We start from the raw sequence: 18,912 nt of genomic DNA, 5'->3' as shown, positions 1-18,912 counted from the left end.
AGACCTAGACAGAGGAAGAAGCAGGCTCCCTGCAGGGAGCCTGATTTGGGACTCAATCCCCAGACCTGGGATCACGCCTTGAGCCGCAGGCAGATGCTCAACCACTGAGCCATGCAGGCATCCCTGTTTTATTTTTAAAGATTTCATTTATTTGAGAGAAAAGAGAGAGAGTGAGAGCAAGAGTACATGAATGGGGAGAGGAAGAGAGAGAATCCCAGGCAGGCTTCATGCCCAGCTCAGAGCCAAATGAGAGGCTCGATTTCATCACCCTGAGACCATGACCCGACCCCAAACCAGGAGCTGGATGCTCAACTGACTGAGCCACCCAGGTGCTCTGACCTAGGTTCTTTTATTGGGGTGGGGGGAGTGCTTGGGTGGCTTGGTCAGTTAAGCATATGACTCTTGATTTTAGCTCAGGTCATGATCTCAGGATTTTGAGATTGAGTCCTGTGTCAGACTCTGTGCTGGACACAGAGCCTGCTTAAGATTCTCTCCCTCATGGGATCCCTGGGTGGCACAGCGGTTTGGCGCCTGCCTTTGGCCCAGGGCGCGATCCTGGAGACCCGGGATCGAATCCCACGTCGGGCTCTCGGTGCATGGAGCCTGCTTCTCCCTCTGCCTATGTCTCTGCCTCTCTTTCTCTCTCTCACTGTGTGCCTATCATAAATAAATAAAATTAAAAAAAAAAAGATTCTCTCCCTCTGCCTCTTCCCCACCCTCTCTCTCCCTCTCTTAAAAAAAAGAAAGAAAGAAAGAAAAAAAGAAAAGAAAGAAAGAACTTAGGTTTTATTTCCTCTGGATTCCAGGACTTTGACCCTCAATCCTTCTTAGATGACTATGTTAGAGCAGTCCCCTCATCCTAGAACCGATAGTATGCCCTTATGCCCTAAGAATCCTTATTGGAGTGAGCCTACAAACAGATTTTACTTGCAGATAGAATCTGTATTTAGCTTACACGATTCTGGGCAATTGGCACGGAGCCTATCTTTCTTTTCATCTCTCTGTTCCTTATAGCTAGCTCCCACTGGAAGCACTTCCCTCCTAAACTCCATGGCTGTCATCCAGAATCCTGTGAAAGTCTGTGATCAGGTATTTGCCCTGATTGAAAACCTCACTCATCAGATCCGGGAACGGATGCAGGACCCCAAGTCTGTAGGTGGGTATGAATAGTACTATCTTCCCTTCAAGGTTTCAAGTATGGATGAGTTCCTTAGGTGCTCCTGTGTTCTCTCCTAAGTGTCTGAGGCAGGTGTTCTCATCCCTCTGATTCTACTTCAGATTTGTTAGAATCTTTTGTGAGAGATCAAATCTTTGGTTCTTTTTGACTGTGCATCTTCCTTCCAGACCTGCAACTCTACCATAGTGAGACACTAGAGCTCATGCTACAGCGTTGGAGCAAACTAGAGCGTGACTTTCGACAGAAGAGTGGGCGCTATGATATCAGTAAGATCCCTGATATCTATGACTGTGTCAAGTATGATGTGCAGCACAATGGGAGTCTGGGACTTCAAGGCACAGCAGAGTTGCTACGTCTCTCTAAAGCATTGGCTGATGTGGTCATTCCCCAGGTGTGTCTTATAGCCTAGGGATATGGGCACTGGGAAAGGAAGGGGAAAAAAGCAGGAAAGAGGGCTGGTGTGGGAACCAGGGGAAGGAAATTTAGACAAAGAATTAGTTGAGTTGCTATAATTCTCAGGCTCCACTCTGGCTCTGTTTAAGTGTAAGAGAAACCCTAGACCTGAGGTGGAAAGAAACATCATCATCTTGGGCCTAGGAGTATGAGGCAAGAGGGAAACAAGATTCACTGAGGTACTTATCCCTGGCCTGTGGCCCCTAGGAGTACGGGATCAGTCGGGAGGAGAAACTGGAAATTGCTGTGGGCTTCTGTCTTCCACTGTTGCGGAAAATACTACTTGACCTGCAGAGAACCCACGAGGATGAGTCTGTCAACAAGCTGCATCCCCTGTGAGGGAGGGATGGGAGGGGTGCTGGATGGAGGGAGGGACATGTCAGGGAGCCCTTGGGGGAATTCAGGCTGGGACAGCCTGGGGAACTGAGAATAGAAGGGATTCTTGGGTGGAAAGGAGAGAAGTGTTTGAGATGGGAGGAAGGAGTTTGTGGAGGGGTGGGAAGAGGATTATGTGACAATGTGAATAACTTAGCTCTTATCTCAGGTACTCCCGAGGGGTGCTCTCCCCAGGCCGCCATGTTCGAACACGTCTCTATTTCACCAGTGAAAGCCATGTCCACTCCCTACTCAGTGTCTTCCGTTATGGGGGACTTCTTGATGTAAGGATATTTCTTCCTTCAACCTATAAATGTTTTTTCCCCAGCATTCTTTTACTCTTCTCCTCATGTTTCTTTTTTACTGCAAGCTTTCTGTATTCTCTTGGTCTCCCTGCCCCTTCCCTGGCTCCCTTGTCTTTGGGCATTAACTTTCCTCTTCTGTGCTTGGTAGGAGACCCAGGATGCACAATGGCAGAGAGCTTTGGCTTATCTCAGTGCCATTTCAGAGCTCAACTATATGACCCAGATTGTCATCATGCTTTATGAGGACAACACACGGGTAAGGAGATAACAGGATTGGGTGAGGAGGGTACCTCTTCTTTCTCCTCCTTCCTGTTTTAGAAAGAAACTTTCATATCCTTGTAATTTGTAGAATTCAGTTAGGTGTGATACTTAAGCATAGCATGTCACAGAGCATCCAGGAGGTTCCTACTGGAACAGAAAAAAGTGTTTTAGGATGGTGTTGAGCCAGAGAGATACCATAGAACATAGCTCTGCATTAGGGAGGGTATAGAATTTGGGATGATGTTATAATGAGTCTTTTTCCCTCAAACATTGTTATACCTTTTCCATCTGACTCCACAAAGATATCTTCAAGTGTGCTGCTGTATGTCCTGTAGCAAAGCTGAATTTCTGTGGGAGTTGGATGGAAAGAATTGTGGAACTGGGGGTTAGAAGGTCATGTGCGGTGGTGGATCTCAAATGGTGGAGGCGAGGGAATGAGGATCCTTTACCACTAGACTATAGTTAAGGGGAAGCTACAATAGTTTAGCCCCAGAGTGGCGTAAAATACTGAAATCTCAGCCCTGGGATGATGTATCCTCTTGAGTTCCCCTCTGTTGTCCCTGCATGGTCTTCTACCACCATATCCAACTTTTCCCATTGCCGCTTCATGTTGATGCCCCATAGGATCCCTTATCAGAGGAGCGGTTCCATGTGGAGCTACACTTTAGCCCTGGAGTGAAAGGTGTTGAGGAAGAAGGCAGTGCCCCAACTGGCTGTGGATTCCGTCCAGCTTCTTCTGAGGTGGGTCTGAGTGCTGGAATTTCAGATTAGAGGATTTAGGATCCAAGTGATGGGAAACTTAGAAGTGGTATAGGGAGGTAAAAGGATTGGGGAGTCTGGGATTAGGAGGCTGGAGGCCATTAACACCTTTCTGATCTGTGCCTGTTTTTGGGTAGAATGAAGAGATGAAAACAGACCAAGGCAGCATGGAGAACCTGTGCCCAGGGAAGGCATCAGATGAACCAGACCGGGCATTGCAGACTTCACCCCAGCCCCTTGAGGGCCCTGGCCTCCCAAAGAGATCACCCCTCATTCGTAACCGGAAAGCTGGTTCCATGGAGGTAATGGGAGGGCTTGGGAGAAAGAAGTGGTGGAATTCCTTATAGAACAATATTCATGAATCCTCTGAATCCCCTTGGGGGATTCTTGGGACCTTAAGCAGAGTCCTCCTGTCCCTGGTGGATATGTTTTACTTAATTTCTCTTTCACAGCAGGTCTCCCAATAAAGCTCCTTTAAGCTGGTTCCTACTTCTGAGATTAAAGAGATACCAGTGAGAGACGCCTGAAAGTTAGGGTTGTAAGAGATGAGATTGGGGAGGAGGCCTCTGGATGAACTCGAAAAGGCTGTTTTTAAAAAGGAAGTGTAGTGGAAACAACATGAACTCTGGGCTAAACTCCCAGTCCAACACTTAAAAGCTGTGTGACCTTGGACAGGTAACTTTACCAAGCCTGTTTTTTTCATCTATGAAACACAAGCAATATCCCACATATAGATGCTCAGTAAACAGTAACTATACTATGAAAATGATTGTTATTAAGGACCAGACTCTTTCCATCTCTTTGTTGCCTTGGGTAAAAATTATAGCTTAGACAGGAGCAGTTACATGAAACTTTAATTTCATCCCTCTAGGGTTATCTGTACTCATCTCAGAAAGGGAAGCAAGTCTGGATGTCTTTCTGTCTTCCCTCTATTCTGATGAGGAGGTTTATTGGCCTGGGCTTGTTTGTCTCTATTTTTGGAGTTTGTCTCTAGGCCTGGTTCTAGTTCTCTAGCCTAGAGGGAGGAACTGTAGTAGATGTTACATTGTGTCCAGCTTACTGTGCTGCTGTTTTTGTTCAGGTCTTTTTTCCTGGAAAGATTTTTTCCCTCTTTGGCTCAATGACACTCTCTTGACCCCATGATTTATCCCTGTCTCAGGGGTTCTGACTGTCTGACTTGGGTCCTGCTTTGACAAATAAATGTATTCACCTGGCTCTGTACCAGCTCTCTGTCTTTTTTTTTTTTTTTTTAAAGATTTTATTTATTCAGGAGAGACACACACAGAGAGAGGCAGAGACGCAGGCAGAGGGAGAAGCAGGCTCCACACAGGGAGCCCGATGTGGGACTCCATCCCGGGTCTCCAGGATCAGGCCCTGGGCTGAAGGTGGCGCTAAACTGCTGAGCCATCTGGGCTGCCCCCAGCTCTCTGTCTTAAAGAAATTGTTCTTTCATTTTAGGACTATCTCAGAAGAATCTGTAACTAGCTTACATAGGTTCAGCCAAAGATTTATAGTTCAGATTTTGGAGAAAGCTGAGAAGATAAACTGTACTTTGTTTTGGACTTATTCTTTTCTTCCTAATGATTTTACGGTAGGTTTGACATTATGAATACTCAGAGCTTCTTTAGGTGGGGTATGCATCATTTTCTCTTTAAGGTGTTAGTTAACTTGGTGTCCACAGTACACTAGTACCCTACAGACTCACATGGGTATAGATTAAATGGATAACAATGACATATAATCTTCCATTAATAAACTGCTTCTCCACATCTAAATGTCTTCCCCATTCACATGGTCTGCCAGTGTCTTTCCTTCTAGTTTAATCAGTCAAGAGACATAGGCAAAGCAGAGCTCTCTGTGTATCATCTCTCAGACTTTATGAGTTGGCTTTTTTTCTTTCAGGCCTATAGGAAGCTTCCTGTTGTAATCACATTCCTTCCTTTTAGTTTCTAGTGTTACTTATACCATGGCTCATCCAGGATGATGGTTGCCGAAGATATGCTCCTCAGCTTTGCAAGAAAATCTCCTCTCTACTCCTTGGTTACACAGCCTTTTAATATTAATATTTCCTTTCTTTATTCTGTAGGTATAGGCGTTGGTATTCTTATTCTTATCAACTACAACCCTTCCTCCTATCCCTTCTTCTCTTGTCATCTCATATTTTTGGACAGTTTAAAATACAGAATCTGTGACCTTCATAGCAGCTATGCCCTAGGTGATCGTCCTCTTCAGGCCTATAACTAGCTCTGCCCAATGGGCACTGGGGCTTTTGGGAGCCTGGGAGTTAAAGGAGCTGTGACCGGCTTTCCACCCGGTCTGATTGCAGGTCATGAACATGCAGTGCACGGGGAACCTGGACCTGATCCCCTTGCGGGGACGGCGCCGCAGGAGGTCAGGAGACCTCCCCAGGCCTTCCCCAGCCATCGGCCTACAGCCCCGGGCTGTGTCCACCACTCACCTGGCATCCTGCACACAGGTGTCCCTCCCAACTTCATCTTCCTTTCCTGCCTCTGTCTTTGCCTTTTGGGACCTAGGGACTCAGAATACTATCTGCGGGTGGTGGAGTATATATTTGGGGTCTGTGTGATTAGGCTCTTGTAGCCTTTTTAGAAATCTGTTTCATGTCTCCAGATATGGAAGGGAGAGTTTCTTGATACAGATAAGAAACTGAGTGTGGTTGCCATAACTACAGCTGTCCCATGAAAAGAGAAGAGGGTAGCCAGACTTTACTTCTTATCATGACTCATTTATTGTGATTGGCTTTGAGTCCTGTGGAGGGATAGAAAAGATTAAGGAACCCTGCTTTGCAGAGAACTGAGAATGGTTGAATAATGATTTCTCAGATTTGGGATAGAAGGGCTGTGCGGACAGGCATCTTGGATATACAAGTGCCTTCTGGTATATAGGATTTCCTGGACAGTTCCCTCTGCAAAGTATACTCTCCATTCCCTTTTCATTTTTCTTCTCCCATAAAAATCCTTTGGTTCTTCCAAACTTTCTGACTTTTCTTGGCTTTATAGGGGCAGGAATTCGGGACCTGGGTTTTAGACCTCTTGGTTGAGGTGGCAAAATGGTAATATAGAATCCTTGTTCTCCAGGTGCTTTCTGAGACTTCATCCTCAAGGCCTGGTGGCTACCGGCTCTTTTCATCTGCACGGCCACCAACAGAGATGAAGCAGAGTGGCCTAGGTATGGTTTTCCAGCATTTCACCTGTTGTTGGGAAAGGGTGTCTGTCTGTTCTTCAGGGTTTTATTGTGGGGAAACCTTAGTCACGGGTGTTGGGGTCATCTAGTCAGTGGAATTGTTGGGTGGGGCTAGGGAGGATGAATTGGGAAAAGCCATGTTTAGGTGCGAATTTTGATCCCAGATGATTGTTTCCATTCCAGGAAGGTGTTTGTCTTTTGGTTTTTTCACCAACCCCCATTTCTCTGGCTCAAGGGCATTTTTCTGGCTTCCCCTCCCATTCCTTTCTGTCCTCCCGGTCTAGCCCAGACCTTAAGGGACCATGGAGACTCTGATACTTCAGAGTTATCAGAGACGAAACTATAAATAGAGGTACTTGTGACCTCCTCATAAGTGTCCTATTCCTCATTTGGAGAACTTGTGCCATGTCTTCCTTGAGACCTATGTTTATTGTATCCCTGCTCTGGCCCCTCCTACCTCCATGCCCTCTCCTTCATCCTCTCCTAATTCTGTAATTTTTTTTCCTTCCTTCCTTCCTGAAAATTGAGGGACATATCTGAGACTGGTGTAGTGGCAGAGGCTTCTCTCAGGACTTTGAGGGAATGTCTCTTGATTTTTTTGATTCCTGGAGAGGGGTGGAGAACATCATTCAACCTTTCCTAAGAACACAGACTGCAGGAAGGACCAAGCCTCAGAGGGTATTGTATTCTTTGGGAGTGGGGAGTGGTCCTCGGGAGGGGCTATCTTTGAATATAGGGCCTTATGAGCCAGTAAGTAAAACTGGCAATTAGAGACAATTGTGTGGGGTCTGGACTTGGTCCTCTGGCTTCTATCTTGTCCTATTATTCTCTCTATTTAGCCCCTTTCATTTTTCTGTTACTTTTGTCCTTGGCACCCAATGTCTTGGCCGCAAAATGGTTAGCTTTTGGACTAGCAAGGGAGAGAAAAGTTTTGTTAACTTTCCCAGCTAATTTTATGGGAGTAGGTTGCCTTCTAGATCCCTGAAATGAGGTAGACGGTTTGGGACATGAAAAATAACTGACAAACATATAGATATGTGACATGGACTTCTCTTCCTAGAAGTTTCAATAAAGAATAGGTTTCAGATAAGCTGGAAATGAGGATAGATGTGTCTGGTCCAGTTAAGTAGGAATGATATCAGAATAAGACAGAAGTATGAGCATGGGACTGGTTGACAGATGGTGGTGGTAAGGTAGACACTATGCTCTGAGATGATCCAAGGACAGGACAGGACAGCATTGGCAAGACTGCACCAGAAAATTATTTAGTGAGGGAAGTAAATGTAGAACAATTTGAGTGGTCTGGGATAAAGCCAGCTAGTTTCAGCTTCTCTGAAGAAAAGTAGATAGATTTAACAGCCTTTATTTCTCTCAGGAATCCCATTCTAGAGCCTATTTACACATGGAAGGTAAGAGAAGTTGCATAGAGCAGCAATCTTGAATTCCAGAATACTTGCTATCTGAGCTTTCTTGATTTCTATAGTGACCTTGAAATACTGGGATCCCTGAAACCATGGCCCTTTCTTTGTAGGCTCAAAGGAAGTTGACCTTCTTTCCCATTCTGTCCATCTCTGCTATGTTAAGTTCCCAAGCCAAACCCAGGTTCTTGGCTAAGATGAATTTGGAAGTAGAAAGCCAAATCCCATAAACTTGGGTATCAGTCTTGTTTCTTCCTTCCCACTCTGTCCTCATGAGCTATGGTAGGAATGGGGGCTATGGAGTCCCAACTCTATTCTCAATCATATTTGAAACATTGACTGGTTTATTTGCTTCAGAGATTTTTAAAGTTTTATTTACTCCTCTGATTGGCAATAGAGTTCCCTTTGCTTTCTTCAAACTTGTATGTGTAGGCATCTGGCTTTGAGCATAGGACTTATAAGGCAATAAACTTTTGAGAGCACAAAAAACATGGCTTTTTTATTGTTTCCTATTTACCAGGTCCTCCTTAATAGGGTCCTCAAAATAGTAGGCATGCCCTCCATGTAATCACCTCATTCCTCACATGTCTTTCAATTTATGTCCATCTTCACTTCAGAAACAATGCTCTGTTTCTTCTTGATGAAAATATACTTTTTTTTTTCTAACCAGACACAGTTCATCTTTAGAATCAGGAGACCTGGGGATCCCTGGGTGGCGCAGCGGTTTGGCGCCTGCCTTTGGCCCAGGGCACGATCCTGGAGACCCGGGATCGAATCCCACGTCAGGCTCCTGGTGCATGGAGCCTGCTTCTCCCTCTGCCTGTGTCTCTGCCTCTCTCTCTCTGTGTGTGACTATCATAAATAAAAAATAAAAAACAAAAAAAAAAACAAAAACTTTAGAATCAGGAGACCTGAATTCCATTCTAGCTCAGCTTCTAACGAACTATATGAGCTTGAGCAAATGAGATCCATTTTGAATCTCAGTTTCTTTATCTCTAAAATGAGAAGATTATACTGCATGATCTTTGAGTCCATTCCAGCTTTAAAAATTCAGTGAATCTCCTACCTTTTTTCTTGGGAAAAGTAAAAAAGGCCTGAAGAGAGAGAGGAGGAAGGGAATGTTGGATTAAAAATTTATGAGGAATTGGAAGAACTTAGGAGGAATTAGAACTTATGTGTACTTGGAATTTGAACTGGGTGCTCAAAACCTAGTCTCTGGTTTCAGTCAAAGTTCTTTCCTTCTTTTTTTTTTTTTTTTAAAGATTTTATTTATTCATGAGAGACACACAGAGAGGCAGAGACATAGGCAGAGGGAGAAGCAAGTTCCCCATAGGGAGCCCAATGTGGGACTCGATCCCAGGACCCCAGGATCACACCCTGAGCCAAAGGCAGACACTTAACCACTAAGCCACCTAGATGCCCCCAAAGTTCTTTCTAAATCTATAAGGGACTATATTTCTTCGTTCTTCAAACTATATATAAGGGTAAGGAGCAATGAATTAAATCTAGGGAAATCTAGGGAGATCTACCTTTTAGCATTTCCAAGATGTACCTGGAGAGCATAGTCTACCTCTTTCAGTAACTTTGAGTCCCCTAATATGACTAACCCTGTATTTGTAGTAGCCTTTTTTAACTATCATGTAGATCTTCTGCAAAATCCCTACCTTGCTTGCCCAGTGTAGCTATGGACAATAGTGAAATCTGTGTGTAGTGGCCACATAGTGATGGCTCTGAGTGACTATGTGAGTGTGTGTCTTCTTGTGTCATGTGAAGTTACGTGTAATTCTGTGTGGTAATTACAGCTTTGTGTGGCTACTAATGCACTCCCGGCCTTGCAGGCTCTCAGTGCACAGGGCTGTTCAGCACCACAGTGCTGGGTGGCTCTTCCAGCGCCCCGAATCTTCAGGACTACGCCCGCAGCCATGGCAAAAAGCTACCACCTGCCAGTCTGAAGCACCGAGATGGTATGTGGGTGGGTTCTGGGGGGCAACTTTTTTCCTCATTTGTCCCACAGCACAGACACAGCTCAAGAACCATTCATACTTAAGAAGGCACTGACACTGGCCTTATAACAAGTTTTCTTCATCAATTATAGAGGGGAGAAGGAACCAAGACCCCATCCACCTCCATTTGCATTCTGTCTCAGTGCAATAAATACTACTTATTTATGCTTATCCCTTCATAATCTCCCACATATAGCCCTGCTGCATCAATTTACTCCACCTTTATATTCTTTCCTGGATTCTGGCCTGTAGGAGTAAGGACCAAAGAGGATGATCCATGGTCAGGAAAAATGCAATGGAGTGTTGATTAAAATCTAGGAAATCAGGGATGGGGAAATTGTTCAGCCAAGGCAGGAAAGATGATGTGGAAAGAGATTGGGGGAAGGGATGAAAGTTTTTTTTACAGATTTTATTTCCAAACGACCAGAAAGAGGATGTGGTGGTGAAATTAGGGTCATCTTTGTGGGGCCATATTGTGGTAGAGATGACACATAGATGCCTACAAGGAGATTATACCAAAGGAAAAGATTGAAACATGGTAGTCAGGAATCTAAGGGGTGGAGTGGGAGCAGGTCATATACTAACTATAAAGAACATAGTATATTGCGGGCAAATTCCAGAGCAGAGGGTGGGGACAGGGGTGGGTATAATCCCCATGATGTCTTTTCTCCCCAGAGCTCTTGTTTGTCCCGGCCGTAAAACGATTTTCTGTGTCGTTTGCAAAGCATCCGACTAACGGTACGTTTGCTTCTGACTCAACATCATTCCCCCTCATCATGTCGCCTCCAGACACTTAACCTCTGAGTTCTGACACTGACTTTGCTTCTGCCTTCCACTATGTTGACAACATGTTGTCTCTGAATGAACCACTCACTAAGTGTCCCTCCTGGGGCATACCCTTTGTTGTGACAAACTTTAGTCTTGGCTGCAGCCTGGCTGCCCTATCTGTGTGGCAACTCAGGGACATATGTCCATGATCACCATTATCACCATCCTGTCACTTTTTTTAGCATCATCTCTAGAACATTAATTAAACCGTTCCCTTTCCCATCACATGACTGCTGGGCTTTGTACAAATATAACAGTGGTTCTCCTTCATAGGAAGAGAATAGTATTTCCTGGATTATCTCCATGTCTTCTTTACCCCCCTCCCCCCTCCGCCACTCCTCAGCTTATACAATTTTGATCTTCCTGTTTTTTCTCCAGTTCTTTGTTGGAGTGAATGACTAATTTGTTTTTCTTATGGAGCAATGCTGCTGCATTTCCCAGTTCCTATGCATACACCTAAGGGTGCTGGTCTTGAGTTCATAGTTTTCCATTGCCATATTCCTATCTCCTGTCATTGTGTGTACTTTATGTGGCTCCTGTGCTCCTGACATATGCTTTATGTTACTACTAACTTAGGGCCTGGGTCTAGAAAACAGGAGCCCAGATTGATTTGGGATGAAGAAATACAGGGGTAGGAGGCCGTAGGTAAAGGAAAAAGGATTGTACCTTGAGTTATACAACACGAGTTACAACACAGTTTCCCTGTAGCCCCAGCCTATCTAAGATGCTGCTATCTCAGAGAAGCTTGAAGTGAAGATTGAGATGTTTCCTGGGAATTCTGGGTGTGCTTAGGAATGAATAATGTTTCAAAAATATTGAAGAACTGGTCTGGCCATACTAAAGTGGGAGAGTTTATATATCTGTGTAAACCAAAAACTGAAGGGCAATGGTCTCTTTGTAGGGCATAGCAGGGGAACCCAGGGCTTACTCCCTGTTTTATCCTTTATATTATTGGTTTCTCTCTGCCTTGTATCTTGTTTTCAAGGTAAATCCAACTTTCTTATACATGGTTTTCTTCTGTCCAAGAACTAAGTCTCTCTAAGGAAGATAAAATTAGCCTGGTTTCCTCGCTGGAAAAACCTCCTTAGCCAGTGGCAACTGCTAGATTTTAGTTCATTTAGGCCATACCTCTCTACTAGGCACTGCTGAAATTTTCCTAGGTGGACTACCCTATACTTTCTCAGTTTATAATCCCACCTCCACCCTGGCTCCCATTTGTCCCTGTGAAGGAGTACCCCTTACAGAGTGGCATGCCTCTACCTATACATCTAGCTTCAAATTCTTCTGGCCTTCATATGCCATAGTCCTCTCCATAATAGAACCTCATGCACCAATCCCAACCCTACAGCCTGGGTCTTGGACTTAAGAGATGTGTTACTTAGAGTATAGAACATAGAACTATGTTCTATACTCTAAGAATTTGGGAATTTGGGCCCCTGAAATCAAAGTTACAGCACTGATCTCTTAGTTCTTAGGCTTTGTGAGAAAAGATCCTTATCTATAAAACAGATCCTTAAACCTGTCTCTAGTTCCCTGAGGCCTTGAGTAGCAGCCTCACCAGTTAAAAAAGAGAAGAATTAATTCTACCAAAAGGAAGAGAGGAAGAAAGACTTGGATAATTCAGATAGAGTGCAGGAGAGTAAATTCAAGATCTTCTCTGACTCCCTACATACTTCATCAGGGGGCCTTCTGGCCATTGTTCTTCTTGTACTTGAGTTTGGAGGCTAACATATTTGAGAAGCTAGAATCTGGGATCTTCCTGATGGTAACAGGAGAAATTTGGAGGTGTTGTGTCTCTTGCTGAAGTTTACCTAGATTGAATTTGTCCCTCAGGACAGTATGAAGGCTCTATACCATGTCAAATCTTGCTTGACCTAGCAATTACAGAGTAGATGCTCTGCCTATAATTGGTTATGGCAGATTAGTGACAACAGTATGCCACTCTACTGTCCCATCATCACTGTCTCCTTCTGTGATGTCTCACTTTGAAATAGCAGCTGGAAAACCTGGACCTAGCTTTTGAAAGGAGGCAAGGCAGTGCTGACTCCTTACCTTAACGAAAGAACATCTCTCAGCCATCCCTGCCTCTGTTCCTGATAAGCTTCTGTCACATCCTGTGACCACACTGAGTATGCAAGTATGGCCCATTCCTAAACTACACACTGAACTCGCCAAAGGAAACTAATATAGTGGGAAAGAGACTGTGGTTAACCTCATCCTGAATATTAGAGTACCTATTGGATTTACCAAGCCCAGTATATTCTAGAGTACAGTTAGAACCTAGGTAGAGCTGAAACTGCTCCTGAGTTTCAGACGGAGGTCTCTGGAAACCATAGTCTCATAAGATCACTCTGTAGAACCACTTCTGGTCTGGGAGTTCTGAGCAGTCATCTTTAGCTACCTTGACTTACCATCTCTATACCGATGTCCTGTCATCAGGTCTTAAGATCCCATACCTTTTTCTTAGGATCTTTTTCTGTTTTTCCTATGCCCCTTTACACATGCCTTTAACTGCCTTCAAGCTTTTGCAGTTGAATTGCATATATCCACAAAGTTTGCCAAGCAGCTAAAATTGCAAGTGGTTCAAGATTGAAGCTTTCCATTCACCAGCTGAACAAAGTTAAACTCACCAGCAGTGGGAAGAAAATACAAAATTATCTAACTATTTTTGGCTTCTGTAGTGGATACAGTGTCCCCCCGAAACCTGAGATTTATGCAAACATTTTTAAAAAATCTGTATATTTGGGTAAGAGTAAAAGCTGATTAGTCAATGTCATTTTCACACATTGATTCTGTTTTTTGCATACTCTGTTTTAAAAGACCTTCATACTTGGTGTTCTGTCAATCTCCTTTGCCATCTACCTAACACCAGCCCTATTTATGGCTATTTTATAGAGTCTGGTCCAGAAGGCTTGGCCTGAGCTTTTAGGAACCTTTTTAGCTTCAAACTTTGCCTTGATACCCTTTACCATTCTTGATCCTCTTCTCTGACTTTGAACTTTGCTTCTCTATACCAACTTTATAAATACATTTGTCTGAAGCAGGCCCTAAGTAAGGTTTGTCCAAGGATAATCAGGGACACTGGAGCTCTAATCAAGACTCCAGCCACAAAACTGCCAGCTTACCCCTATTCAGAATGATGTGATTGCTGTCTATAAGCACTGACTTAATTATGCTCAGTGAAAGGGGGAGGGCCTTGCTGTATGATGAAGTCTCACTGGCCCCTTCTTTTAGACTTAGTATGATGCTGACACTCTTCTTCCCTGAAAGAGACACCCATTGGTTCTGACCATCTCTGCTTCTCTCTTAGCTCACCTTGGAGCTGAGTGGCCCCACCTCCCAGTAGTGCTTGTGCCACTCAGTGCCCCCCTCATTGTCTTTCCCTCTTCTCTTTCTTTATCTTTGTGCTTCCTGCCGTGGTCCTCCCCCATCCCCTCCAGAGCTGCTGGATGACCAGCACCCTGTGGTCCGGTTGCTGCGCAGTTTTTCCTCTGACTGTCCAGGGGGCCGGCCAGTCTCCTTGGATGCCACGCTGGCGCATCACCTGCACCAGTGCTCCTACCACCTGCGCCTCTTCCGGAACTGGCTGCGCTCAGGCCAGGATGACCCCGAGTGCCTCTACGGTACCCCCTGCCACCAAGCTGGCTGCTGCCACTACCCTGGCTGGGACTGACTGCTTTGCTTATTGCACTTCTGGCAGAAGAGTCCACCTGTTCCTTTCTCCTATTTACCCTAAGGTTATGTGACTTGCCTTTAGTTGCTTGGATATGGGATTGGGGCCAGACTGCCTGGTAGCTGTAGCATTGGCTGCTCATCCCCTTACTATTCTACTTCCTTACTGCCTCCTAATGTTACCCATTCCCAATTCTATTCAGCATAGGAGTAGTTTCTTGCCCTGAAATCTGTTCTTGTCTCTATAACCCTCTGCTACTACCATCCTCAAATGCAAACGTTTTTCTAGCCACTCTGAGGAGCTAGAGATGTACTTCTTCTATGCTCCTGCCATAAGACTACAGGGGAAAATTGAGGCACAAAGGTCTTAATTGAATCTTTGAAGCAAACAAAGGCCAGAGTTAGAAGATGGTCAGGTATGATCCTTTTGAATTAGAGGTTCTAGATATTAGTGAACAGGAGGCAATGTCTTACATAGATATTGCTGTCCTGTCTATTCTTAGTTTCTTTAAGGAATTCTAAAGAGACACAGGAAAGATTGGGGGCTGGAAAAATGCTTGGGATGTATGCTTTTTGTCCTCCAATTTGGGACATTTTTTTTTTCATCAACAGGCTCTGGGATTAGGGTTATATATTTAGATTTTCCCTTCACCCTAACCAGACCAGTGAACCTACATTGGAATTGTTTGGTTCAGACAGAGAATCAGTTATTTATTCTTCTTTCTAGGGATTTGCCTCATTTTCCTGATGGAATTAGAGAAATCCTAGCAAGTCTGGGGTTTTCCAGCGAGAGCAGAAGGGAGAAGCTTTGTTGTGATGGAAATGACCAAGAAAGAACTTCCATCCCCCAGCCTGTTCATGCATGTGGTTTTCCTTGGCTAAGCTTCATGTGTATTGCATGCACTCCAGCTTGCTTCCAGATATTCCAGCCTTTCCACTCATATCCTAAATCTGCATGAATCCTTCTTCAGATTCCATTCCTCCTTAATCTGGTTCTCTTTACATGAACCCTGAAATCTACTGTTTCTTCCCAGCTCCATGACCTCCCTACCTCATTTAGACCTTCAATTTCACCCCTTACCTCTGGACTTTTGTTTTATTCCCCTAGAAAGAGTAAGAGCAATGTAGGTGCTTAACCTATTGGAATTCATTTATTTTTCCATGAGTCATTGCAGGCTCTCCATAGGTAGGATAAGTGGTGATTTGATTCACTTGGAAGCCTTAGCAGATAGACTTCTTAGGGCATCTGGAAGTGATACCTGTAGGGGCTCTAAAGAGTTCCCTCTCTTGAGATCTTGGATACCCCATACTCCAAAAGCCATGGACTCTCCTGATGGCTCTCAGGGACTCTCCATGCTTCCTTTGACAGTTGGGGTATATCTGGCAGGAATAACATTGACTTTGCCCATCTCTTTTCTAACAGGATTTGAAGGATGTTCCATGGTGCCTACCATTTACCCCCTGGAAACACTGCATAATGCCCTTTCCCTGCGTCAAGTGAGTGAATTCCTAAGTAGAGTCTGCCAGCGCCATACTGATGCCCAAGCACAGGCATCTGCAGGTATGGAGAATAGTCTCATCTTGTACCCTTGTCTCTGTCCCTACTCTTATGCTTCCTAGAATATGAGTAATAAATTAAAAAGATAGGCACTCCAAAAAGACACAGAAGTAGACTTGAAAAATTGTTTAATTGCATAGGCCAATTCAACAACATAACTTCCCAAGTTAATTTATAAATTTAACATGATTCCAGTAAAAATGCTGATGTTTTTCTAAAGTCAGACAAATGGATTCTGAAGTTGTCTTTGAAAAATAAACAAGCAAGAGTAGCCAAAGAAAACCTTGAAAGGAAGAGTAATGAGAAGTTACTAGCCCTATCAGACTTTATAACATCCCATAAAACTTTTATAATGAAAATACTGTTGTTTTTGTACAGGAATAGACGAGAGGGCAGCCCTGGTGGCTCAGCGGTTTAGCGCCGCCTTCAGCCCAGGGCCTGATCCTGGAGACCCGGGATCGAGTCCCACATTGGGCTCTCTGCATGGGGCCTGCTTCTCCCTCTGCCTGTATCCCTGCGCCTCTCTCTCTGTTTCTCATGAATAAATAAATAAAACCTTAAAAAAAAAAAGAAAAGGAATAGACAGAGAGACCAATCAAACAAAATAGAAAATCTAGCAGTAGGCGAAGTTAGCATTTCAAAATACTGGGGGAAAGCAGACTTTTTTTTAAAAAAAGATTTTATTTATTTATTTGAGAAACAGCATGAGGAGCAGAGAGAGAGGGAGAAGCAGATACCCTGGTGAGCAGGGAGCCCAATATGGGGCTTGATCCCTGGAGATCATGACTTGAGCTAAAGGCAGATGCTTAATTGACTGAGTCACTCCAAGATAGACTAATAAATGAAGCTGGCATAACTGAGTAGTCATTTGACAAAAAATTAAAATTGAATTTATGCTTCATGCTATATACCAAGGTAAACTCTGTATGGTTCAGAAATCTAAATATAAAAATTAAGCAATAGGTTGTTCAAAAGGCTTGTCCTTCCACAGAAACACCAAAAAATCAAGCAAAAGCTATTAGAATCAGCTTTATCAGAACTCTGGAAAATAATTAAAAGTTTGCAGCAACCAGGAAAATGCTAAATCAAGAAAGACGCAAGCTTAGAATGGCAGGAAGCTTCCCATCATTTTACCATCTCCTATCCTACCCTCTCCCCTCACCTTAGCAGCAATCTTAAAGATGGCAGGGCATGTTCTAGGACCGGTTGTATGGAACTCTGGTCCCTAGTTCTAAAGGGAGAAGAACAGACTTTATTCTCAAAGAATTATGTTTGTCTATTCTAACTTGTCTAACCTGAAAAACTGTCACAGAGTCCTTACCTTTGTTTCACTGAATCAGGGCAGAAAAGTAGCTGTGCAGAAAGTGTTTCTTGAAAACATTGTAATGCAAATGAACAACATGCTGCTGCCTGGGGCAAAAATTATAATTGAGGCAAACAATAAGTATACTGAAAGGCTGGAGTGAAAACTTAAGGAAATAATTTCTTTGGAAAATTAAGGCTTAAGAAGCACCCACATATACTGGGGAATTTAGAAGCCATGTTCCTGCCTAGGGAAGGATACATGCACAGAAAACACATGGGAAGACCCTAAGATTTTACTTCTGGCCAAACTCTAGACTCAGCACAAGCAAGAAGTGAAGGCTAAGAGGGATTTGTAAACAGTTTAGCTAAGTGTTGAAGAAATACTCAACATAGAACCAATCTGCAAAGACCAGGAGAACTCCCCTTTTCTTCCTTTTCCCCCATCTTCCTCTCCCCCCTTTTTTTTTGTCATTCAAAGAAATCCTTGTCAGAACACTAGCTGTGAAACAAGCTAAAGGAACAGAAACTTCAGAGACCACATATGACAAAGAAGATAGACTTCACAAAAATAGAAAAATTACTAAACAAACAGTCACAGCCTACAGCAAACCATGAAAACAAACCCTGAGGAGAAGGAATAATCTGATATTCACAATTATAATACTCAAGATGTAGGGTGGCTGGGTGTCACAGTCTATTAAGCATCTGCCTTTGGCTCAGGTCATAATTCTGGGGTCCTGGGATTGAGCCCCACATCAGGCTCCCTGCTCAGCAGAGGAGTCTGCTTCTCCCTTTCCCTTTGCCATTCCCCCCACTTGTGCTCTCTGATTCTAGCTCTCTCAAGTAAGTAAATAAAATCTTTAAGAAAACTATTCAAAATGTCCAGTTTTCAACAAAACATTATAAGATATGCAAAGATACAAAAAGGTATGGTCCATTTACAGAAGAAATTAACAGAAACTGTCCCTAAGGAAGCATAGATGTTAGACTTGGACAAATATTTTAATAAAGCAATAGAAAATATTAAAAGGAACCAAACAAATTCTGAAAGAGAAAAATATAACAAATGTAAAATTCACTAGGATTTCTTTTCTTTTTTTTTTTTTAAGATTTTATTTATTTATTCATGAGAGACAGAGAGAGAGGCAGAGACACAGGCAGAGGGAGAAGCAGGCTCCATGCAGGGAGCCCGATGTGGGACTCGATCCAGGGTCCCCAGGATCACGCCCTGGGCTGCAAGTGGCGCTAAACTGCTGCGCCACTGGGGCTGCCTTCACTAAGGATTTCTTAGAAGATATGAGCACGCAGAAGAAAAAATCAACAAAATTAAAGAGAAATCATTTTTAAGTGTCTAGTCTGAGGAGAACGAAAAAAGAATGAGGAAAAAATTAGCTAAAGATATTTGTGGGACACCATCAAGACTACCAACATGTACATAAATGGGAGTCCCGGGAGGAGAAGAGAGAAAGAGGCTGAAAAAATATTTGAAGGAATAATGGCTCTGAAGACTTCTCAAATTTGATAAATACACAAATCTATACATTAAATAGTTCAAACACAAATAATGATAAATTCAAAGAGATCCACACTGAGA

At 43.6% G+C, this 18,912-nt stretch overlaps 1 protein-coding gene across 16 annotated transcripts in view; it reads left to right on the top strand.

Annotated features, from left to right (window-relative positions):
• PPIP5K1 (diphosphoinositol pentakisphosphate kinase 1) overlaps window positions 1-18,912 on the top strand; it is a 48,785-nt gene that overhangs the window by 14,293 nt on the left and 15,580 nt on the right. For 6 of the 16 annotated variants that reach the window (XM_055316900.1, XM_055316901.1, XM_055316893.1 and 3 more), the window contains 12 exons: window positions 1,015-1,156; window positions 1,345-1,568; window positions 1,838-1,965; window positions 2,175-2,289; window positions 2,459-2,566; window positions 3,196-3,312; window positions 3,468-3,632; window positions 5,657-5,806; window positions 6,429-6,519; window positions 9,791-9,916; window positions 10,631-10,693; window positions 15,879-16,016. In XM_055316900.1, coding sequence (XP_055172875.1) covers window positions 1,015-1,156; window positions 1,345-1,568; window positions 1,838-1,965; window positions 2,175-2,289; window positions 2,459-2,566; window positions 3,196-3,312; window positions 3,468-3,632; window positions 5,657-5,806; window positions 6,429-6,519; window positions 9,791-9,916; window positions 10,631-10,693; window positions 15,879-16,016 — 1,567 coding nt within the window. Of the gene's footprint in view, window positions 1-1,014; window positions 1,157-1,344; window positions 1,569-1,837; window positions 1,966-2,174; window positions 2,290-2,458; window positions 2,567-3,195; window positions 3,313-3,467; window positions 3,633-5,656; window positions 5,807-6,428; window positions 6,520-9,790; window positions 9,917-10,630; window positions 10,694-14,223; window positions 14,407-15,878; window positions 16,017-18,912 lie in introns of all 16 variants that reach the window. The other 10 variants (XM_055316896.1, XM_055316910.1, XM_055316903.1 and 7 more) reach the window with 10 other exon arrangements.

The sequence above is a fragment of the Nyctereutes procyonoides genome, unplaced genomic scaffold (assembly GCF_905146905.1).
Source record: "Nyctereutes procyonoides isolate TBG_1078 unplaced genomic scaffold, NYPRO_anot_genome, whole genome shotgun sequence".
Taxonomy (NCBI): Eukaryota; Metazoa; Chordata; class Mammalia; order Carnivora; family Canidae; genus Nyctereutes; species Nyctereutes procyonoides.
The sequence above is the reverse complement of the archived record's forward strand: the minus strand, read 5'-3'. Positions and strand labels throughout refer to the sequence as shown.